The sequence below is a fragment of the Ambystoma mexicanum genome, chromosome 12 (genome assembly GCF_040938575.1).
Source record: "Ambystoma mexicanum isolate Mex_15411 chromosome 12, UKY_AmexF1_1, whole genome shotgun sequence".
Taxonomy (NCBI): Eukaryota; Metazoa; Chordata; class Amphibia; order Caudata; family Ambystomatidae; genus Ambystoma; species Ambystoma mexicanum.
The window spans coordinates 241,096,011-241,118,186 of NC_090936.1; the positions used below are offsets into that span (position 1 = coordinate 241,096,011).

The 22,176-nt window shown below is 47.6% G+C and overlaps 1 protein-coding gene across 8 annotated transcripts in view; it reads right to left on the reverse strand.

Annotated features, from left to right (window-relative positions):
• Nucleotides 1–22,176, reverse strand: part of EPS8 (EGFR pathway substrate 8, signaling adaptor) — a 1,868,600-nt gene that overhangs the window by 714,266 nt on the left and 1,132,158 nt on the right. For all 8 annotated transcript variants that reach the window (XM_069628376.1, XM_069628375.1, XM_069628377.1 and 5 more), the window contains one exon: nucleotides 19,968–20,117. In XM_069628376.1, coding sequence (XP_069484477.1) covers nucleotides 19,968–20,117 — 150 coding nt within the window. The remainder of the gene's footprint in view (nucleotides 1–19,967; nucleotides 20,118–22,176) is intronic.

Here is a 22,176-nt window from a genome sequence, read left to right on the forward strand (position 1 = left end):
TACAACCTAATTATGACTAGCAGTAACCACGAGGATCCCACTACTTTGAAAGACGGTTGAAATCTGAGGGAGCGCGGGGGCGGGTCCTGTATTTATATCATGGCATCCTGACGGCGCGGGCACGCATGATACAAAACGAGGTGGATAGGACGCATAGCGTCGAAAAAGTTTTCCTTCGGGAAAGGGTCTATATAATGTACCGGGGATTCCCAGCCTGACGACGGGGAATATTCTAAGCATGTGAATCCATGAAAGATCCAATGCTGGAGAAAGCAAAAAAGACAGAACCACAGGAATGTCACATGAAAACGGATCCACATTCTTAACCCTGCACCAGTCGCAGAACTTTCTCCAACGGCAACGGTACAGGGACTTTGTTGCGGGCCTTCTGGTCGAAAGCAACACCTCCATCACGTCTTCAGGGAGGTCCCAATCCTTGTCAACCTTTCAGAACCCAAGCGTGAAGGTTGAGGGATCTGACCTCTGGATGGAGAACCTGACCCCCCCCCCCCCCCCCCGTGAGAGCAGATTGTCTCGGTAGGGAAGACGACGTGGAGGGCAGATGGACAAGTCGAGAAGATCTGGGTACCACGTCCTCCAGGCCCATGCCGGAGCAATGAGGATCATCCGGGAACCGAACCTTCGTAACCTCCGCAGCACTTGCGGGATGACGGGGACTGGAGGAAACGCGTACAGCAGTGGGAATGACCACTCCACCACAGACGCATCTCCTAAGGCTCCTCTTGGAGGAAATACCCGCGAGCAGAACCTTTCGCACTTCCGGTTGACACTGGAGGCGAAGAGATCCACTTCAGGGGTCCCCCAAAGGACGAGGATCTCCAGGAGAATCTCCTGAGCCAACTCCACTCGTGAGAGATTGCGCTCTGCTTGCTCAGAGCGTCAGCCGTCTCGTTTTCGTCTCCGGCCAGATGAACTGCTGAGATCGAAACTTCCTGCTGGATTTCCCAGAACCAGAGCTGCATCGCCTCCCTGCACAGAGGAAGTGACCCTGCCCCCCCCTTTTGTTGAGGTAGTGCATGGCCACTGTGTTGTCCGTCAGGATCAGGACATTCTTTCCTTGCACAGTCGGCAGAAAAGCCTTCAGGGCAAGCCTGACGGCCCTCAGCTCCAACAGATTGATATGGAGTCTGGACTCCGACGGAGACCAACAACCTCTGACTGTCAACTCATTGGCATGAGCTCCCCATCCCGTGAGGGATGCGTCCGTCACGATCGTCACCTTTGGCCAGGGTAGCCAAAATGGAGCCCCCTTCATCAGATTGACTTTGACGGCCCACCACAGAAGGTCATGGGCGACCGAGGATGGCACCTGAACAGGGTCCGACATCCTGCCTGAGGACTGAGACCACTGGAGCTTGAGTGCCCATTGCAAAGATCTCATCCGCAACCTGGCCTCTGGCACCAGAAGAATGCAGGATGCCATGAGGCCGAGCAATCTCAAGAACTCAAACGCTGGGAGACTCTGGGCATGCTGAAACTTGTGCACCATCTGCTGAATGTGATGAGCCCTCACCTGGGGAGGACAACACTGCCCCAGGGACGTGTCGAGCACTGCTCCGATGTACTGGAGCCTTTGAGTTGGCGTCAAGTGGGACTTCTTTAAGTTGAGGGAGAAAACCAGCTTGTGGAGGGAGTGGCAGGTGACGGACAGATGATCCAGGACTTGCTTGGGAGAGCACGCCCTGATCAACCAATCATCCAGGTAGGAGAAGACGTGAATCCCCCCTTTCCTGTGATGCGCTGCCACCACTACCATGTGCTTGGTGAAGACCCTCGGGGCGGAGGTCAATCCGAACGGCAGGACCCGAAACTGAAAGTGCGAGTCGCCAACCGCAAACCTCAGGTACTTCTTGTAATTTGTATGGATCGGCACATGAAAATAAGCGTCCTTGAGGTCGAGAGACACCAACCAGCCCTGAAGTTGAAGGGCCTGGAGGACTTGAGAAAGAGTAACCATCTTGAACTTGTCCTTCCTGAGGAGTTTGTTCAAACCGCGCAAGTCCACGATGGGTCTCAATCCCCCGTCTTTCTTTGAAATCAAAAAATAAGGGGAATACCATCCCTTGTTCCTCTACGCTACAGGCACCAGTTCTATGGCGCCTTTCTCCAACAGGGCTTGAACATCCTGCACAAGGAGCAGATCCGGATTCTGCAATGAGTGATTCCCCGGTGGATTGTCGAGAGGCCTGTGCCGAAAGGGAAGACAGTAGCCGTGGGCTATGATCTCCAGAACCCACACATCTGAAGTAATGGCACGCCATTCGACTAGATGCTGCGCCAGCCTTCCCCCAACCGGCGAACCCTGGGACATGGCCTCATGACTGAGCTGAAGCGGCTGCGGCGTTGCCTGAGGGCAAAGAGGCAACCGCCCGAGCAGCCTTGGCACCTCGAATACCCTGCTTTCCACCTCTGGCACTCCTACGGTGGCCCCTTTGACTGGCAGCTCCTCTTGCTTTACCAAAGGATGAGTAATAACGAAAGGAACCTAACTGCAGCGCCCAACAACTTCACTGCAGCTTTGGAGGTCTGCGACCTCTCAAGGCTCTCGTCAGCTTTGCTGCCAAAAAGATGTTCACCGTCAAAAGGCATGTTGAGGAGCCGGGCCTGCAACCACGCAAACCTGCGTATTACGGTGCTCGCCGACATGGACCGGCTGACGCAATCTGCCATGTCCAAACCCGACTGAACGGCCTCACACATGGCATCCTTGCCATCCTGGCCCATAGCAAAAAAACATCCTGTTCCTCCCCTTCAGGAATATGTTCAGCCACTAAGGAAACAGTTCCACAGAGTGTGCGTGAAATGTGACAAGGCACATATGGAGTTGGCTGCCTGAAGAGCCATACCCCCTGAAGAAAACACTTTCTTCGCCCAACCATCAAAACGCTTGTCGTCCCCATCAGGAGGGAAGGTAGGATACGACGCCTGCTTTGCTGGGGACGTAGCCGCCTGCACCACCAAACTCTGCGGAGTGGGGTGCTTGGTCAAGTAGCAGGGGTCGCTCCAGGCTGGGCTGTATTTTCGCAGCAAAGATTTGCCCACTGCCAGGAGACTCTCCGGAGCAGTCCAAGCCGCCGCCACCCTCCTCTGTAGAGCCATATGGAACGGCAGTACCGGGTCAGTTGGTGGACCTTGGTCGAGGATATCCATGAAGTCATCCTGAAGAAAATCCCCTGGGGGAGCAGACCACCCCAAGTACTTGGTGACCCTAGACATAAGGCGCCGGTACGAGGAGTCAGCATGGGTGCCAGGCTCAGGCCTACAAAACTCCACCTCCGGAGAGGTGTCCAGACCACTGGTGTTGTGCAGGGACTGACGCAGGTCCTCAATCTGGCTATGGCCCGAGAGAATCTCATCTGGCACCGTATCAGGAACCATGCCATCATCCGAGACCTTATCCACCTCCGAAATGTACTCAAGATGGCGGAAAGTGGGCTCAGAATGGGAAACAAAGCCATGCTTGACCTTGGCCAGAGCCTTTCTAGGGGGTTCCAACGTGCCCCGGGGTACCCCCGTCAAAACAGCCGAACGCGGCACCGACAGCATCAACGGCGTCGACACAGGTATCGAGGGCGGAGCCCCGAGCGTGTCCCTTGACATCCTAGGCGCCGATGGGGTCGACGACTTCCTCGGAGGCGGAGCCTCAAGAGAGTCCCTTAACGACCTGGGCGCCACAGGTGTCGACATCTTCCTCGAAGACATCACAGGCTCACACGGTCTCGAGCGCGTCGAGGACCGGGACCTGGAACGGGCATGACTAGAACGATTCCCTTTGTCTGAGCGGGATCGCTCCCGCGAATCGTGCCGACCACCCGAGCCCGAAGGCGTACGAGCGGTGTCTCTAGTCGGAACATGACCGACCCCACTCGGAGGCGCGGACAGTAGTGCCCTGCGATTCGAGAATCGCTAGCATTTTCTTACCGAAGGAAACCCATTCCTCTGGCGTTGCATGCTTGGTGGGATAAGCGATCCGCCGACGGGCGGAGTCCTCGCATGAGGACGGGGAAGGCGACCGATGACGGCGCTTCCGGGAGTACCTCGAAGAGGCAGAGTTGTGGCGGGACCCACTCCGGGACCGAGACCCACTGGACTTCCGACGACGATGCGGAGAGTCGCCCCTCGAATCGTCCGTCGAAAGCCCCATGGACCTCGACTTCCGGGGCTTGGACACCTTACCGACCGACAGTTTCTTCTTGCGCTCCCGCAAGGCTTTGGACCTAAGAGACTGGCAGTCGACACAAACATCCGTGTCATGGGCCTCTCCGAGGCACCAGAGGCAGGCGTTGTGCAAGTCCATCACCGACATCTTGGACCCGCAGTCCCCGCACTTCTTGAAGCCCGGACGCGGGGTGGAAGGAGAGGTAGACATCTTGAAGGACTTAAACCTCACAAATGAACAGGTTTGAAGAACCGAAAGAACAGAAATTCCAAAGAGTCGGGGAGCGCCGAGATCTCCGAAGTGAACACGTTCGCAGAAAAAACGGACCTGAGGCTACGGGCTTCGTGCGTCCTACTTATAACATCCAGTGACGTCGGAAGAGGTCCTCGAGGGCGGCGTATCGACGTCATCGACACAGGACGCAGAAAGATTTTCCGAAGCAGCACAGCTGTGGTGATTACTGTCATAGATATGGAATACATCGGAGGACCCAATCCCCTCGAACTTCGTTATTTTACAGTGGTTTTTTTCTTTGCCTCCTCTTTTTACCACAACTGCCTCCACGCTTACTTTGAATTGTATATCCCCAAAATCCTCATACCCAAGTTAATGTAAATTCACTAATTACTTTGTGAAAGCATACCTTACCCAGAGTCAACACACAAGTCACATTCATTCTTTGTCCATTTGGTAAAGTGCCATTTCTTTAGCAGAAATACACACACCCCATCTACAGGACTAGTTAAGTGCGACCAGTTGCTTAATAACATCTGGACCACGGCTATTTAGTGTAAGCTTGTTATAGAAAAATATATATATCCTCATGTTAATTGGAATTCTCATTTGGTCTCTGTATGCTATCCTAACCTTATGGTAGGCTGTATGCTGCCTTGCACAGGCTCCCCTTTACATCACAACATGTCTGCAAGATTTGGTTAACTACAGCCAGGATACCCCCTATTATTCAGCCTAGTGCGGTCTAATGGGCTTAGCCTTACTCCTTAGGAACTTCACAAGGGAACAGAGTAGTCTGGTTGTTCTCTTGCATCTCCCGATGGTCGGTCTCTCAGTCTCTCTCCCTCTCTCCCCTTCCCCCTCCCTCTCAAAGGATGTATTACTCACCAATACTTTTCATTGCACAGTGTCTTATCACAGTCCTTGCAATTAAAGGGGGGGGAGTGAGAGGAGTCACAATATATGGTACTATGGCAAACCGGCGTTACTTTTCAAAATAAGACATGCTTCTAGCAACCACACATCTGACCTTTGTTTATTGTGCAAAAGCACTATTCGACAAAGATTCAGAACACACAGAAATGGGTGACAACATGCATTAGACACCCTGCTGCTCAAACTTTTTTGCAGCAGTCGCTGCCTTTGCAGTGAGGGTTATGGATGTCACAAGCGGACAACCCATCTGCGCTAATGCAGGTTTATACATGCTTAGGACTACACTAGCCAGAATATTGTGAGAAACGTCACCCGTCGCGTTCTTAAATGTTTCCATTTTCAGAGCTGCATCATTCTTTGATGGTGATTCTCCATGCATTGGATCCAGCTTGATCCATGTGTTCTGGAGCTTCCCTGATGGTCCTGGTTTCAGTGGCTCTGAATAGTTGCTTACGGACAAAATACCAGACTGCTGCATGTCCCAGGCACTTCTGTTGCCTGCACATTAGGAGACTGGACCTCCTTAGTGGCCTTTGCTCCATAACTCAGGTATTTGTTTTGATCTCTTAGCTTGATCTTAGAGCTGCACTCTGCTTACCCGTAGGTACCTCTTCACCCACCCAATCCCAGTCTACTTGCTTTTCCTGAACTTTGCTTCTCCTAAGTGTGTTGCCTGATGGTTGGGATCCTTTCCATTTCCTGGCTGATGCCTATAGTCCCATTTCCTCTGCCTTTCCCACCTCTCGTTAACCCACCCTTCAGCTTTGTTTTGCTTCCAGACTTGGCATTCAAACTCTTCTGCTGTCCTCAAAAAGAACGAGCATTTGGATAATCAGTGACACTGCCGCTGAGTATATGAGTTTCCTCGTGCCATTGAGACGGCAACTCTCCAGATTGACTACATCTCTGGCCGTCTAGGCTCCCACACAGCGTCTAGTAGTCAGTACGTACCATTACCAGCCTGAACCGCCGACTCCTAGGTTATTAAGGATTCCAAAATCTTGACTAGTTACTGTATGGGTGGTAGTGCGGTTACATTATCCTTTCCTTAATGTGTCACTGTGTTAATGCTTTACAGGTTTGTCATATTGGGACTAGGGGGCATGCATTCTGGCTTTTTTTCCCAACCTTTTTTACCCACTGTCAGCTTGTTTTTTCTGCAAGCTACTAGATTACATCAGATGGGGTTCAGGACGACTTCCATCAAGGTATTTCTACATTCTGCCAACAGGAATACAACAGTGAGGAGCGGCACTCAGTTCTCTACTAGCGCAGTAACAAATTTCCGTTGACACTAGTTGAAATCCAAAAGGTCAGCTAACATATGACATTCGTAGGATTACTGAAAACAGGCAGTCCTTGCAGAGCATGAAAACTCACATTAGCAAGCCCACACCACTGTTGTAGCAGTTCCACAAGACTTACCCCTGACCATCAAAGTATGGCTGAGGACGCCATAACGTTTTTTTGGTTGCCTTTGTTCCCAAAGATCGCCCTTCCAGACTGGGTTAATCTCTCGGTTATCTGGAAGTGCATATTCAAGTACTGCATTGTTTCCTAGACTTCGTCACCACTCTGTGGTCGGCCCACATAAGAACAGTGTTTGACCTGATCCAAATTGGTTTTGCAACAAAGCCATTCTAGACGTCATATCGTATTTCCATATTAAACAATTTATTTACAGCTTTGCACTCTTCTCTCTGCTTGCTTTTTTGTATTGCACAATTTCAGAGCATTTTAAATAGGAGAAACAAATAAAAAAAGATAGCGGCTGGACTAATTTAGCATATATGAAGTAATCATTTTTTAAAGAAAACTGTTTGAAAGGGCTTAGAGAAAACCTTAAGTGGCTTGTCCTTCATAGTGATTAAGGAGAAAAGAGTTTTTCAAACATATGGGTGACTGCATTGGACGCACCTTGGAAATTAAAGAAAATTAATGTTTATACATTTTGGCTTCTCCTAGCAAACTGGCACAGGTCTTTCACCAAGGTCTGAAATATTTGCACAACAGAGCATTTACAGACATCACTCATGTGGCTCATAACAGATCGATTCAGTTATTGTGAGATTGTTCTTTGCTTTGCAACCTTATACTTCCACTGTTAAGACTGAGAAGGGTGCCTCCAGTTGAAAGTCAATTTTCCAAGTCACCACAGGGGATCCTCCTGTGAAGGGGGTACGCTGAGTAAGTTCCATGCTTGAGCCTAGAGAATGGGACTGGAGTGACCCTGGTTTCCAAGGATCTCACTGCTCTATGATGCAAGTCTGAGAGGAGGCATAGTGTGGATCCGGTTAGCCCCCAGTCCAGCCTTGTTCTCCTACATTAACACAACCCTGTTTTCCCCAAGCATCATTTGGCTCATATGAGTAAGTTATGTTATGGACAGGCAGAGCTGTGCAGAGAACCTCACAGTGTGTGAAGCCGCCACAGCTGGTGTCAGCAAATCCTACATTAAAGAGAGGGAGACCTGGTTAACTGGTTATAAGCCTAAATATGCCAGATAGGTGAACATTCAAATCATTGTAGAATGCACAGATCCAGGCTCTTAGAACAAATACTAGCATGAGCCATCTAGGAAATTAATCCAAAATAGTGGCTGGATGTTTTAAAACATCGGCAAGCTGAGCTGCGGAGTTGATGACTAATCGATAACTAACATCTGACAAATCTTTAGTCCACGCTGGTAGTGTCCAATCATGCTGATGCAACATCCACAACTGAAGACATTTCAGTAATTGAGCATGCCTCCCTATCCTGCACAAGGGCACTTAGGAAAGAGGGATCATGTCTCGGCACTGCGCATATCCTTACATTGGTTAAAAGTGGAAGACCAAATCAGGTTTAAAGTGTCATGTCTAATATATAGATGCATCAACAGAATTGCACCCGAAAAACCTCACTGTTAGGGTGTGCAATTACAATCCAAGAGACCTGCGCTCAGGAGGGAAACTTCTGATGTGTATACCGCGGCCTAAACGCATCTCCAGGGGGGACAGGAGGTTTGCAGCATTCAGCACCAAACTGTGGTATCAGCTACCTCTAGAAATTCGAGCATGATGCTATGGAAGGTTAAAAACCTTTCTATTAAAATAAACTGGTCCAGTCATAGATCACATGCAAGACCAATACATTCCATTTCCGATGGCTAGATATTATCTGCGCCCCGATATGCTGTTAAGTCTGTTTGGTGCACGTAAGAAATTCCCAAAATCAAAAGGTGGGGCTGTCGGGAGGTTCATGAGTGGGAAAGAGTGCAAAGTAGGTATGAGATGTAGAGTTAAGAAAATGTAGAGGAGTGAGAGCAGAAGTGTAGTAGAGAGATAAAATGGAGGAGGAGGAAGGAAGAGGAGTGGAAGTAGGAGGAAGGAGGAGGAGAGGTAGAGAAGAGGGATAGGAGACAACATTTGAGGTAAAGGAAAGGAGAGTGAGGAAGGTGGAAAGGTGACCTAAAACAATGGAGGATAGAAATCGGGAGATCTGAAGTAGTAAAGCAGGGGAGCCTACAGCATGCTGCACTGGCATGGAGGAAAAGGAGAGAGGTGTGAGGGAGCAGGGAACGAAGGACAAGAGGAGAAAAAAAACAAAGGGGTAAGAGGGGAATAACCAGAAGGTGGGAGTGGCCCAACAGAAATGGCAACAAGAGTAAAGAAAAGGGTACATATTGAGGAAATTCCGGAGGTGGAGGAAAGGGAGTTCCAAGAGTCTCAAAATCACTTGCATCATATCCAGAGGTCCAACTGTTGCTAAAATGTCTGCTAACCACCTGCACACAGATCACCCAGGGTAGCAAGTATTTAACAGGTCCAGGAAGATTTTCAAACTAGCCTGACTGGTGTGAGATGAAGCATCAAAGTTTCTGTGAGAACCTATGAATGAATTGCAGTGCACTTTCAATCTCAGACTGACTGCCTGCTGCCCAGAAAGTAAAGTCTTTTCAAGAACTGAGAGGGAATGAATAATAAGGACTAAGGTCTAAAGGAAGCTAGGAGGAGGCTTGGATATTGATGTAGCCTTACCACAAGTGTTGATTCTTCATGGACAAAAATAGGCGGACTTGGTTTTCAAATCCTTTGACGACCCACTTGGTCACAATATCTTCTGCATTGTGCAAATCTATAACTGCCTAACTACATCATGGCCATGTTGGACTATCTGACTTTGCACAGATCAACCAAGACTTGACTCATCTCATAATTTTTCCTTTGTTTCAGACTTTTCTTTCTAATACTTCTACAAAGGCCAAGAGAACACATTGGTGGTAATTGATTTGCTTTGCTTCACAAATCTAAACAGATTAGATCTAGCCTCACCTAAACCTGGCAAGAGCCATCACTTCATGATCTATGAAGATCATCTGATAAGGAGTCTGCCTTCTAAAATCTATGCCATAAGTATTGCAGTAAAACAAATGCTTGAGACACATCAGATACTTCACTGAGAATTCTGTAGAGAATTCCCTTAGCTTACTACCCAACGATAGGGAATTACATATTCAACTGACCTATCAAAAATGTATTCTACATTGCCAGGTTTTACATTTTAGTGCAACATTCAGTATATTTTCTTTGTACCGATCAAGTTTTATAAAGATTCCAAAAACAAAGACTCGATCTTGCCAAAATCGAAATCGTATGCTTCCAAGAATCTTGGATCTTCGAGCAACCTATATGTGAGGGCTACACTACTCTGATGAATCCGGCCTCAAAGAAATCTAAAGGTCGCCCGTCGGCTGGCCTAATGACTTTAATCAAAGTAGGAGCAAAACTAGAAATTGATTCTTTCAACATTCTCACCTGGATTCAAGTAACCATATTAAAACAAATAAGGCCATCGAATTGCAGAATATTGGAGGGAGACCGACCATCCGCAAAAGAAACAATTGGAATAGTCAACAACTATTGGAACCCAGCTGCAACAAAGCCTTCATTTGTCATGTTTGCACAGCAATTGACGATGAGACTGCAAAATACACACGCATAAAATTTGTGATATATGGTGATTTAAACATACATCTGTTTGGCAAGACAGGAACCCCACTCGAAACCAACATGCTAACTCCAAGAGCTTTCTGCTGGAAAAACGAAATGGCTGAGAGATTTAACGAGAGTGAACATCATAGACAAGGAAACTAATCTTCCGAGTGTGACATGGGCTCGAGGTAGATCGTCAGCAATAATTGACTACACCTACCTCTCCACGCAAATCCATGCAAAAATCTTCAACAGCGAAACCATCAAATCTCTCCATAGCGATCACTTCATGATATCCATTTCATGGGCAATGACAAACATTCTGAACAATAAGCTGATATTACCAGATCTCGCAAACACCACCAGGATGAACAGGCTCAAAATATCCCAACGAGAACTGGAAATACTCCCTGTGAAATTTGTGACCCACCAGCTGAATGATCTTGAGAAACTGAACTATTCTTGGCTCCTCTACCTCTTCAGACATCCATCACCACAATTAAAAAACAACCAACAGAGACACCTGCACGCCTACAATCCACAAATAGGTGAAAAAAAGAGACCTATGGAGAGCTATACAATAGTTAAATCAAAAGAAGCCAAACAACCACGAAAACATTGGGCAGGTCAAACAACGACACAGAAACAAGTTAAAGAACAAGAGCTATGCAAAGCCAACTGGATGCAGAGTCAATGTTAAACAGTACCTTGCTGGTCCCCCCAAAATGTAATCACTCATCTGGTTTTCAATTATATTCGTGTCGCTCTCACATACTTTTCACATGCTACTTTCTTTAGATTTCTTCATACAATGTTGCTGCTTGCAATCTTGGTTCTAACGCAAGCTAGTTTGGCATCAGTCTCTCTGACTCACCGGCTGCACGCTCTTCACTGGCGCTGCTTTGTTGTAGGACCCAAGGACAGTACCACAGCGGCAAACTATCCTCCCCGCCTTTGTTGCCGCGGGAGAGCCCCAGGTACCTCCGATACACAATGCAGGTTTGTCCAGCTTTAGTTCACGGTCTTAGGTTGATTACTTTCCAAGGTTCATGAAAGTAACGGTCTGAAAAGGTCAAGGGCACTTCATACCTTGCAACCCTCTCTGGTCTCGCCATCTTTCTCCTTGTATTGAACTGCCATCTGGGAACTGTTGTGTTCTTGTGTGCTTTGCCTTACTCAGAGTGTGCTTTGATGCTCCATCTTTTATCCTTGTGGGGAAGTGTGATGGAGTCAGGTGTGTGTAATGATCAGTAATTGCCTGATGTTGCCTGACCATTGTATTGGGACATGTCAGGTATACGGCTCGGGTGTTAGTCCGTTTTTGCTCATGGTGAGCTGTCCGTGAGAAAGTGTTGGGAAAGGGGGTTGAGTTCCCAGTTATCCTACATGGTAGGATAAGAAAAAAGGATACCGCGTCTCACCATCCAGTGTCCCACTTCAACTCCCCGAAGATCCCTCCCCTGTGTGATCCTCCCGCACTGGTCCACCCTCAGGAACTGGATCCAAAAGCGATGGGCGTGTCCTGGCCATCTGGATGACAGATCCCCAGGGATTAACGGGTGAGAGACCTTCAGGTTTCTCACAGCACCTTCATGAATGTTTCAATGGGTGACCCTGCAGGAATTGTGTTGTAAATTAACTGATCAACGCTATGGCAAATCTGAAAGAATATGCTTTTTTAATGACCTATAAAAGAGTACAGGTAGTTTATTGTCCATGTTAGACACAAGACCAATACTTATATTGTCTGTACTGAATGAATGTAAGATATAGCAGACACAATATTTCATTTGCAAATAAGCCTTGATAAGTGGACCTGTTTCACATGGTATGTTAGTGATTTGATGAGTTTATAGGATGTTATAAATGTGATATCTAAGCATCAATGTGGGACAATAATGTGAATTCCATAAAGGGGCCTTAATGTCATTAATCAAGTATGCCATTTATGAAGCACTTGACGGTTAATAATTGGAATTGTGAACAGTATGCAGACATGTATTCATCTTTAAGTTAATGTACAAAATATTCACAGCAATCCGTTTCTTGGTCTTTATTTATTAAAATAAAGATACTAGAGTGCTACCAAGATGACCATTAAATTCTAGGACTAAAGCAAAAACTTTAATTCACTTTGCCCAAGCCTTGGAAAGCAAGCATTTAGGAGTCCACAAGGCACTTTGTCAAAGACTTCTACAATAACAGCAGTTTGTTATGACATTTACAAAATATAGAATGCAAAAGGAAGTGACTTCAGATGTGCAGGTTTTTGGAGGAAAATATTTTACAAATTCATCAGTGCCCAGGAAAATGTGATTAAATAAACCAGAAAAATATGTGATGGAGTAAGGAGTCAGAGAAAGGAGTGGCATGTTTCAACACAGTTTTATTTAAGAAATAAAGAAAATAACCTACCTCTCCCCATCACTAAAGGGTTATCCTCACAAACAAATATCAACTCGGGTGCTCGCCGTCAGGATGTTTGTCCAAATAAAAAGTGTTTGTCCTTTGTCCAAAAACCTATTTAACCCTACCACGAATTTACAAAAGGGTTCAGCATCCAAATGAAAATAGTATCAGGAGAATCACTCACTTCTCCTTGTAAAGGGGCTCAGTCTTGATCTCTTTTCTAACAATCCTTTATTTCAATTTCACACTTCAACAGAGTAAGGTCAGAAGGAGGACTCCCTTCTCCTGACCCAACTTGCGCAACCTTGAGGGCTCGTCTTCGGATAGTCTTTTGCAATTGTAAGGTAGGCATGTTATCAAAGAAAGACAGACACAAGTGATCACAGTTCAAGGATGTTTATTAAACTGTAAAAAAGGTCAGATAAATGCCTAATCTAAACCTAAATCTAAGAAGGGAACAGGCTACGACCATCAAAAAATAATAATCAGTCATAGTGGAGTCTAGTCAAATAAAAATGAGCCTGTACTAAAAAGAATTATTTCCAATCCTTACCGCTATGCTACAAAATAGTGTGGGATAATGTTTTACATGAAAAGAAAGAAGTGTTCACAAAATGATAATTCAAGATGTTATGGCAGAGGTCGCTCTTCCCCACGTTTTTAGCACGGGACAAGGCAGGACTCGAGCACAGCACACTCCTGGGCTTCTCTGGCAGAAGCTCACAGTTCCTTTTCTCTATATCAGGCCCTTCTATGCCCAAGTCTCTTCTCATGCAAAGTCGCTTGCTTCAGAGGGCCTGATATGCCAAAATGGCAAAAACAAAAGTTCCTTCTGGTAACCTTCAGGTCAGGCGACTACTCTTCACCCTTGGATCCCCCTCAGCAGGGCTCCGATCCTCCTCACAATGATTAGCCTCCCTCAACCGGTCTCAGACCAACCATTCACTGTGGACATCCCTCAACCAGGTTCATACTTGTCTTCACAATGTTGTTCACTTAGCTTCTTGATATGATATGGCATTTATAACACACCTATACACAAGTGTTTCAAGGTGCGATGAGGCAAGGAAGGGGGAACAGAGACAATTATCCTACTAAGTCAGGTGACATTGCGATCGTACAAGTGCAAATGAGGGGTGGGGGAGGGGAAAAGTGTGAGGGAAATGGGGGGGGGGGGAGTGCAGTTCATAGGATAAACAGTAAATAAATAAGAACAATAAATAGGAAGTGCAGCCAGCTGGTGGCAGGTACAGGGTAAGTGTACACATCGGGTGTCAAGGGCTGGTAGTGGCTGTAGGGATACACAGACAGCCCCAGAGTGCAAGGGTAGCCAGGGGGGCAGTGCAGGTGTGCAACTGGCGGGGAGGGCACCTGGGCCCAAGAACAGAGGGTAGCCAGGTCACCAGTGCAGTTTCAGCCAGGAATTCAGCCGGGGAGAGGAGGAGAGAATGCAGAAGCAAAGAGTAATGTCTTGGGGTGATTCGCAACCGGAGATGGTTCTCCTCAAGTTTCAGAGAGGCAGGGAGGCTGTTCCAAAGGGAGTCACCAGCCGAAGAAAGATCTACCACCAACTCGTTGTTGGAGAAGCGACTGACCCTGAGGGAGTTGGAAGTGGATGAGCGAAGAGATTGAGAAGGAAGATATTTAGAAAGAGAGTTGAAGGTATTGAGGCCCCAGAAGGCCTTGCGGATAATGCAGAGGGTTTTGAACTTAATCCTCGCAGCCACTGGGAGCCAGTACAGCGATTTCAGTCCTGGAGAGATTCTATCCCTGGGCTTGAGGCTAAGGAGACGTCTTGCAGTCCTGTTTTGGACGAGTTCTAGGAGGCGGAGAGTAGAAGCAGTCAGATTTAGAAAGAGGCTGTTGCAGTAGTCCAGCCTAGAGAGAACCAGAGCTCTAGAGACAGTGAGCTTGTGGGGGAAGGAGAGGTAAGGAAGAATGTCTCTGAGGAGGTGCAGCTGGTAGTGTGACTTCTTAGAGGCGTCAGATGTGAGGAGAGGAGAGTGTGGAGTCGAAGATGACCCCAAGGTTTTTAGCCTCACAGGTGAGAGCAGGAAGAGGGCCAAGCGAGGCCGGCCAGAGAGTGACAGGAATGGAGGGAGCGGGTGTGCCGATGAGGAGAATCTCAGTCTTAATGGCATTAAGGCAGAGATCATTGACGGCACACCACTCCTGGATAGCAGACAGACAGTCAGAGATGAGAGAAGAAGAAGAGGTGGCTGAGGGGAGCCTGAAAGTTAGCTGAGTGTCATCCGCATAGCACTGTAAATTGGGGAAGAGAGCAGCAATGCGGTGGGCAAGAAGTGCCATGTATTGATTGAACAGCCAGGGAGAGAAGTTCGATCCCTGGGGAACACGACAGGTAGAGATAGAGGAGAGGAAGGACCCAAGGTGGACATGGGAGGGTCAATCGGAGAGGAAAGAAGTCAGCCATGCCAGGGCCTGATCGGTGATACCCAGGTTATCATGGAGACGGTTGAGCAGGATGGCATGGTTGATTGTGTCAAAGGCAGAAGAGAGATCAAGTAAGATGAGGACACAGGGGGTGTTGGAACAGGTCTTCATGGATGTTCAGGAGAGCAGTTTCCATGCTTCTGGCAGCTCTGAAGCCAGGCTGATGGTCGTGGAGACAACCAACAGATTCAGTGTGAAGATTAAGCTGGGAGATGGCCAGCTTTTCCAGGAATTTGCCGAGGAAAGTAGTGATGGAGATTGATCGATAGTTAGCCAGGCAGGACGGGTTGGCAGAGGGTTTCTTAAGAAGAGGGTGCACAGGGGAGTGCTTCAGAGGAGAAGGGAAGGCTCCAGTGGCAAAGGAGTGGCTGCAAAAGTCAGCCAGGGCAGGAGCCAGGGTGTCATTGTGGTCCTTGATGGTTTTGGAGGAACAGGGGTGAACCTGTTTTGATGAGAGTTTAATAGATCGGACTTGTCTAGAAACTTTATCTGGGGAGAACAGGGGAAAGGCAGAGAAGTAGGGAGGAGAAGTGGTCGAAGACAGGCCAGAGGAAGAGCAGGGAGTAGGGGGAGAGGAAGAGCGAGAGTTTTAGAGATGAAATGGGAATCCAGAGCCGTGCAGAGGGCTTGGGAGGGGACTGCAAAGGTAGAGACTGCAGCAGGATTGGCCAGTTCCTTGCAGATTTTAAAGAGTTTGGCCAAGTTATTAGATGCCGCAGAGACGCGGGCTTGGATGTGATCTCTCTTCTTGGTGCGGACAGAGAGCCGGTATTGCTGTTGGAGTAGGCAGCAGGCCAGTTTGTCAACAGATGTCCCGGAAGCACACCATTTTCTCTCAGTCACCCAGCACTTGCGTTTGAGGGTGAGTAGGTCTGAGTCATACCAGGAGTTGCACTAGGCTTTGGGCTTTAGGCGGATCCTCATGAGAGGGACAAGAACATCAAGCGTATCAGATATAGCAGAGTGGAGCATAGCAAGGGCTGTGTCAGCCGAAGGGTGACAAGGGGGTGAGCAAAGTGGCAGCAAAAGCCCCAACTGACACACGCTTCATGGGTTAGATAACCGAGAAGGTAGGAGGCTGTACTGGAGGTGGCTTGGCCTGAGGGGTAGAGAGTCTGAGCTGGGAGTAAATGCGATCACTCCAGGATAGAGGAGTGGTGAGAGGAATATAAGGAGGAAGGTCTGAGGAGATCAGAACATCCAGAGTCTGCCCTGCAGAGTGAGCTGGGCAAGAGGTGAGAATAGAGAGAGAGAGAGAGAGTCTCAGAGGTCGCGAAAGAGTCCAGAGGAAGGACAGGAAGCATCCAGGTGGATGTTGAAGTCGCCAAGAAGGAGTACTTGAGTGGTGGAGACCAGGAGGGAAGAGGAGAGGTCTGCCCAGTCGGAGAGCAAGGAGGAGATCTGACCAGGTGGCCGATAGATGGTAGCCACAGTGAGGGACTGGCCAGGAGAGGGAGAGAGAGAGAGCCTGCAGACGAGGCCTTCCAAAGAGGAGTAGGCCTGCGTAGGAATGACAGAGGCAGGAATCTACTCAGAAAAGATTAGGGCTACACCCTCTCCGGAGTGGTTAGATCTGGGCATGGAGAGGATCTTGTAGTCGTCAGGGAGGAGAGTGTCAAAGCTTGTGACAGGGCTGGCGGTGAACCATGTCTGGTTGAGACGAGAACATCGAGGTCAAGTTATTCCAGGAGGTGGCAGATGTCAGAGGAGTGTTTGACAACATAGCGAGAGTTCAGAGTGGCAATATGGAGAAGGTTGCCATCCTTGAAAGACTTCCGGGGAGGAGTACAAATCAGAGGTACGCCCTGCAGAGGTTTAGGAGGGTGGGCAGAAGAGGAAGGAGGAGAGGGCAAGGTAGCCAAGGGGGAGACAGTAGGGGGGCGCAAGTAAGTCGGGGGGGGGGGTACACTATTGCCTTTCAATCAAGTTCTTTATTTCTAATATTCAAAAGTCTCAATATCTTTTTAAACAGCCACCTTTTAGTTAGGTCCCCCTCATCCGGGCTCAGACCTTCCACAGCACTTCCCAACTTTAAACAAAGACTTCCGAAGGGTGATCACATCTCGCTGGGTCACTCTGTTAGCCTATTCACAATAACCCGTTCGCACAGTGTTCCCCTGCGCCGGGACGCAAACCACCGTTTCACAATTCCCTTGGTTGGGTTCACAGTTCTATACCTGCCAAAACTTCTGCAACGTGTCAATGACTTTCAATTGTACAAGAAGTTTTGCTTGACCAGTGTTTGACCACCTTAACACCTCATGTCGTCCTTCCCTAAGGCCTCTTGGTACTTGTAGTTTCTTTACCCTTTTAGTTCAACCCAGTCTCTTTGTTCAGGAGAGGGGTACGAGTCTGAGATCTCGGAACAAGAGCCCACGTGGCGCCAGACCACTCTACCTCTGGTACAAAGTTCGTTCACAAAAGACCTCTGTCTCTAAATCTTCTTAATGTTGCTACTGTAACCTTGAGTCTAACACAGTCAGGCCCATTATCAGGTTCTTCCGACTCACTGGCTGTTCTGAATTCGTTGGCATTTCTTTTGTCGCTGGAGTCAAGTACAGTACCACAATGACAACCGCATCTCCCTGTCCTGGCCATCAGTGCGGGAGTGTTCCATGTCATCAGTCACACCTTTCTCCAGCTGCAATTCCAGGTCTTATGTTCCTTTTTTCGGAGGCTTTGTGGATCTGGTTTGAAAAGGTTCAAAGGCAACTCCCTCCTTGACGTCCTTCCAGGTCTCGCTGCCTTTCTCCTGCGTTTGAACTGCCATTCTGGAATAGCTGCTTCCTCGTGCATTCGGCCTTGCTCAGAGTGTGCTCTTGTGCACCGCCTTTTATCCCCATCGGGAAGGTGTGTAGTTATCAGCAATTGCCCGACTCTGCCTGACCCTTGTCTTGGGACATGTCATGTAAATGGCTCTGGTATTAGTCCGTTGTCGCTCACGGGATGAGAAAGTGTTTGTGTTGCAAAAGGGGGGCTAGAGTTTCTAAGTATCCTACTGGACAGGATGGGGAAAAGGTGTTATAATGAAGGGGATACTGCGTCTTACCCATCAGTGTCCCACTTCCACTCCCCGAAGACCCCTCATCTAGGTGATACTCCTGCACTGGTCTACCCCCATCAACTGTATCCAATAGCAATGGCCGTGTCTTGGCCACCGGGATGAAAGAGCCCCGGGGACTAGCAAGTGAAACACCTTCAGGTTTCTCACACAATAGTCATCAAAAGTCTCTTCACTTCTTCCCAAGGGCTCCTGAAAGCTTGCTTTACAGTTCCAGTAATTCTTCCCTGTCTTATGACGTTTTGAAGATTACTTCCAGACAGCTCTTGTAATCTAGTATCCTCCTTACTTTTACTTGGATTACCACTGACGACAGAGATTCCGCCCGAGGCTCTCTTGATGCCTGCTTCAATGGTTGTCACTACTGTGACAAGGGAGATTATTCCTGAGGCTCTCTTGACTGTTGGTTCTCTGGTTGTCACTGCTGTGATGAGAGAAATCACTCCAGAGGCTCTCTTGACCTGCACCAAGCCCCTACTGGGTGTCCTGCTACTCCCATTACCTGTTACGTGTTGGGAGAGCATTGCCGACTGGCTCTTCCTGGGGTGATGGGCTGATTCGGTTTGCTTCAGAGCTTCTTGCTTCCTTCACTCCATTATCCATGTCATCCTTGCAGCTCCACAGAGACTTAGGCAACACAGCTCCTGCGCAGTTGCAGGACCCCACTGGCCACCTCCCTGAGGTCATGCCACTGCTGGATTCTTTCCCACTCTTCCACTGGTCGGGAGCTTGGCTTCCTCCACAGCGCTCCACCAACGTTCTTGGATGTCCCTGCCACTGGGGATCAGCATTCTTTCAGCTTTTTGTACCCATATTTGAAATTCTCAGGCTGGATCTCTCACTCTTTATTCCATGTGGTTGGGTCCTCCCCAGCATAAAGTCAAGGGGCCTCATTACGACTTAATAAGGGCATGGCTGCCTCCAAAATCGTGTCCGGTTCCCTGAATGGGGAAATACCGGGACATTCTGAGTATGGAGGGCACGGTATTTCCTCCTTCAGGGAACCCGGGCATGGTCCTTCCCCATTCCCATTGAGCCCTAATAGGCCTCAATGGGAATGGGGAGGGAGCTAACAACGGGCCCATTACGAACGGGCCCGTTGTTAGCTCCCTGGTCCCCTCGCGGGACCCGTTATGGACATCTGGAAAAACCAGACATCCAGAGCGGGTCCCGCGACAGGACCTCGTAATAGTGCGGAGTGGGTTTAACAGCGCCGGCACCATTACCGGCGCCGTTAAACCCACTCCGCACAAGTTATAATGAGGCCCAAAGTCCTTTAAAGTTGTTTATATAATCTTTATGCCCCCTTATGGACAATTATTCTCAATACTATGGTAAGGCAACCGATTATTACTCTGCAGGTTTCTTTGGCTTTTCTTTGTCTGGGTAATATTACTTTGTGAATCAAAGGTGGAAGAGACATTACCATAACAGACAGTAGTGTTATCATGGATTTTTGATATGACTTCACCCAAGGGAAATGGGGTTAGGGAGATCCTTCACACAATGGGAGTCCTCATCCCTATGAGGGGAGTGTCCCCCTGTGACGTCCCGCTTTCCACCACCCCCAGGGGGACTATTGGGTAGCAGCTTCCGCTGCCTAGCCTCACAGGGAAGGGCTCCCCCCCGGGGTGAAGTAATTAGTTCCCGTGAATCGACACAGATAGACTTTAGAAATTGAGTTACTATTAAAGTTAAGCCCATACATGGTGTATCTTACCTTAACTTCATCACACTGAAACAGATGAAGATCCGGTTTGCTTTGTGATGGCTCTTTGCACACTATTGCAAGGATGGAGCTGAAACTGCATGAATTCAGCACAGATTGGCAAAGCTGAATTGTGTTCAATGGAAAGTTCTCTAGTTCATTCTATTGGAAAATTAAAAACAAAGTGTAGTTAGAAACAAGAAAATTATTAAATATGCCATATCATTTGAAAAATGTGCTAAGATTTATAGTAAGTAAAAATCTCCCCATGAGAGCCCTGGTTGAAGGGACGGAGCTTATAGATTAAACCTGCTATATGTCAGATAGGGCTTCAGGCACGATCACAATCACTCAAGGTGATTTATTCTGGTTGCAAAATAAGCATTCTGGTTAGCAGAGTTGCCCAGATTACTCTTTCAATTACTAAACAGACATATTAATGACAGTGAATCCTACTGCTAACCATCCCAAATGGTAAAACAGGATGTTATCCTGCCCCCAGAAACAACCATCTTTCAATAGCTTCAAGGCCATTTCAAAATTAGTCAATTGATTTGTGTACTTTTTCTATAAAGCGGTGTATGTATAATGTACCTTCAAAGACCTTTTAGGGAAGGGTAGAAGAAGAAGTGGGGCGGCAGGTCAATACAAAAAGGCTGAAATTAATTCAAGGAGTGGAGGTTATATTTTGATTACCTAGAATGTATTCCATTTATCTAATTCCGGAGCATTTTAGAGTATTACTTAACATATGTTTAAGGACGGTGTACAAAAGGTTTTCAACTGCGTGCTGAATGTTACAATCATCCTGCAGCCCTGTCATCATCCTTGGTGGATTTGTCTTGCAGATGTGGATTAGGAGAATTTTGACAATCGTGGGGTCTTGTATAGTTCAAGTAGACTGGCCCTTGACCCACATTTTCTCTGTGTTCAATATATATTAAATGCTAAAGGTATTTGAACCGCGCACTGTCACCATTCGGAATTGGAACCCAGGCGCTCAGGTGGATCTGCAAACAGGAAGGTGGGGTGGGTTAGTCGAGTGAAGAGGGAGTAAGAAAGTAAGAAGGTGGTGTGCTGTTGCAGCTTCAGATAGTTTTTCACTGTGCGCTGAGCTTTGCTTTGAATATCGGATCGATGCGAGACCTTGTGTGCTGTTGATGCGGTTTATGTGTTGTTTGTTTGTTGTTGCAAATTGCGTGCGGTATACCCATTGAGAAGATGGTTGTGTGGATTTTTGTATGAGTTTAGGTATGCAGAGATTTGAGCATTGGTTAGTCAATCCTGTTTCGATGTGGCAATGGCTAATATTCATAGTTCTCTCTAAATGTGGCATTGGTTAACATTCACAATCCTGTCTAGAAGGGGTGCAAGAAGACATTTACAGTCCTGTCTAGATGTGATGTGAGCTGATATTTCACAATCCTGCCTAGATGGGACGCAAGCTAATATTCACAATCCTGCCTAGATGTGGCAATGGCTAATGTTCACAGTTCTCGCTAAATGTGGCACTAGCCACAAGATATATAATGCCCGATTCATGGAATGTTTCCCTATGGGATTGCGCCATTATAAAACACTTCTCATAATCAGGCCCATAATCTTGAAGGTAATTCTCCCATGGGCAAGGATCCAATGCAGGTTTTTCACGTCCTCCGATTTGAACATTTCTTTTCTGGTTGAAGTTTGGATGTAGATTGCTTGGAGATCTTTAATCAACATTTTAGGGAGCTCTTCAGAGAGGCGGTTAGAATAGTCCAGCTTGGACAACACCAAGGTGTGTACTAGGTCAATCGTGTGAAGGGAAGATGTTTCTAAGCACACAGAATAAAAGTGTCAGGGTTTGGTGAGGTTCTGAATTTGAGGCATGAATGAAGGGGGTTCGGCAGAAATAATGACTTATCTGACATAGTATGCTGTAATTTCAGGATTTCGTTGTGATGCAGGTCAAGAAAAAGGTGTGCATGGGACACGGATCGTGGCCATAGTAGGATCTCAGTTTTATTGCTGGTGAGGCAAAGTATGCTGCCCCACATACATTCCTGGGTGCATTGGAGGCAACTGAACAAGTTGGACAGGTTACTGTCCTTGTTCCAAAGATTGAAAATCAGTTGGGTGACGGCAACATATATATAAAAGGCATGTTGAATGTACAGCTGAGGGAGGCAAACGGCATAATGTATGCCAAGAGGTGGGGCAGGGCTGACCTTCAGGGCATACC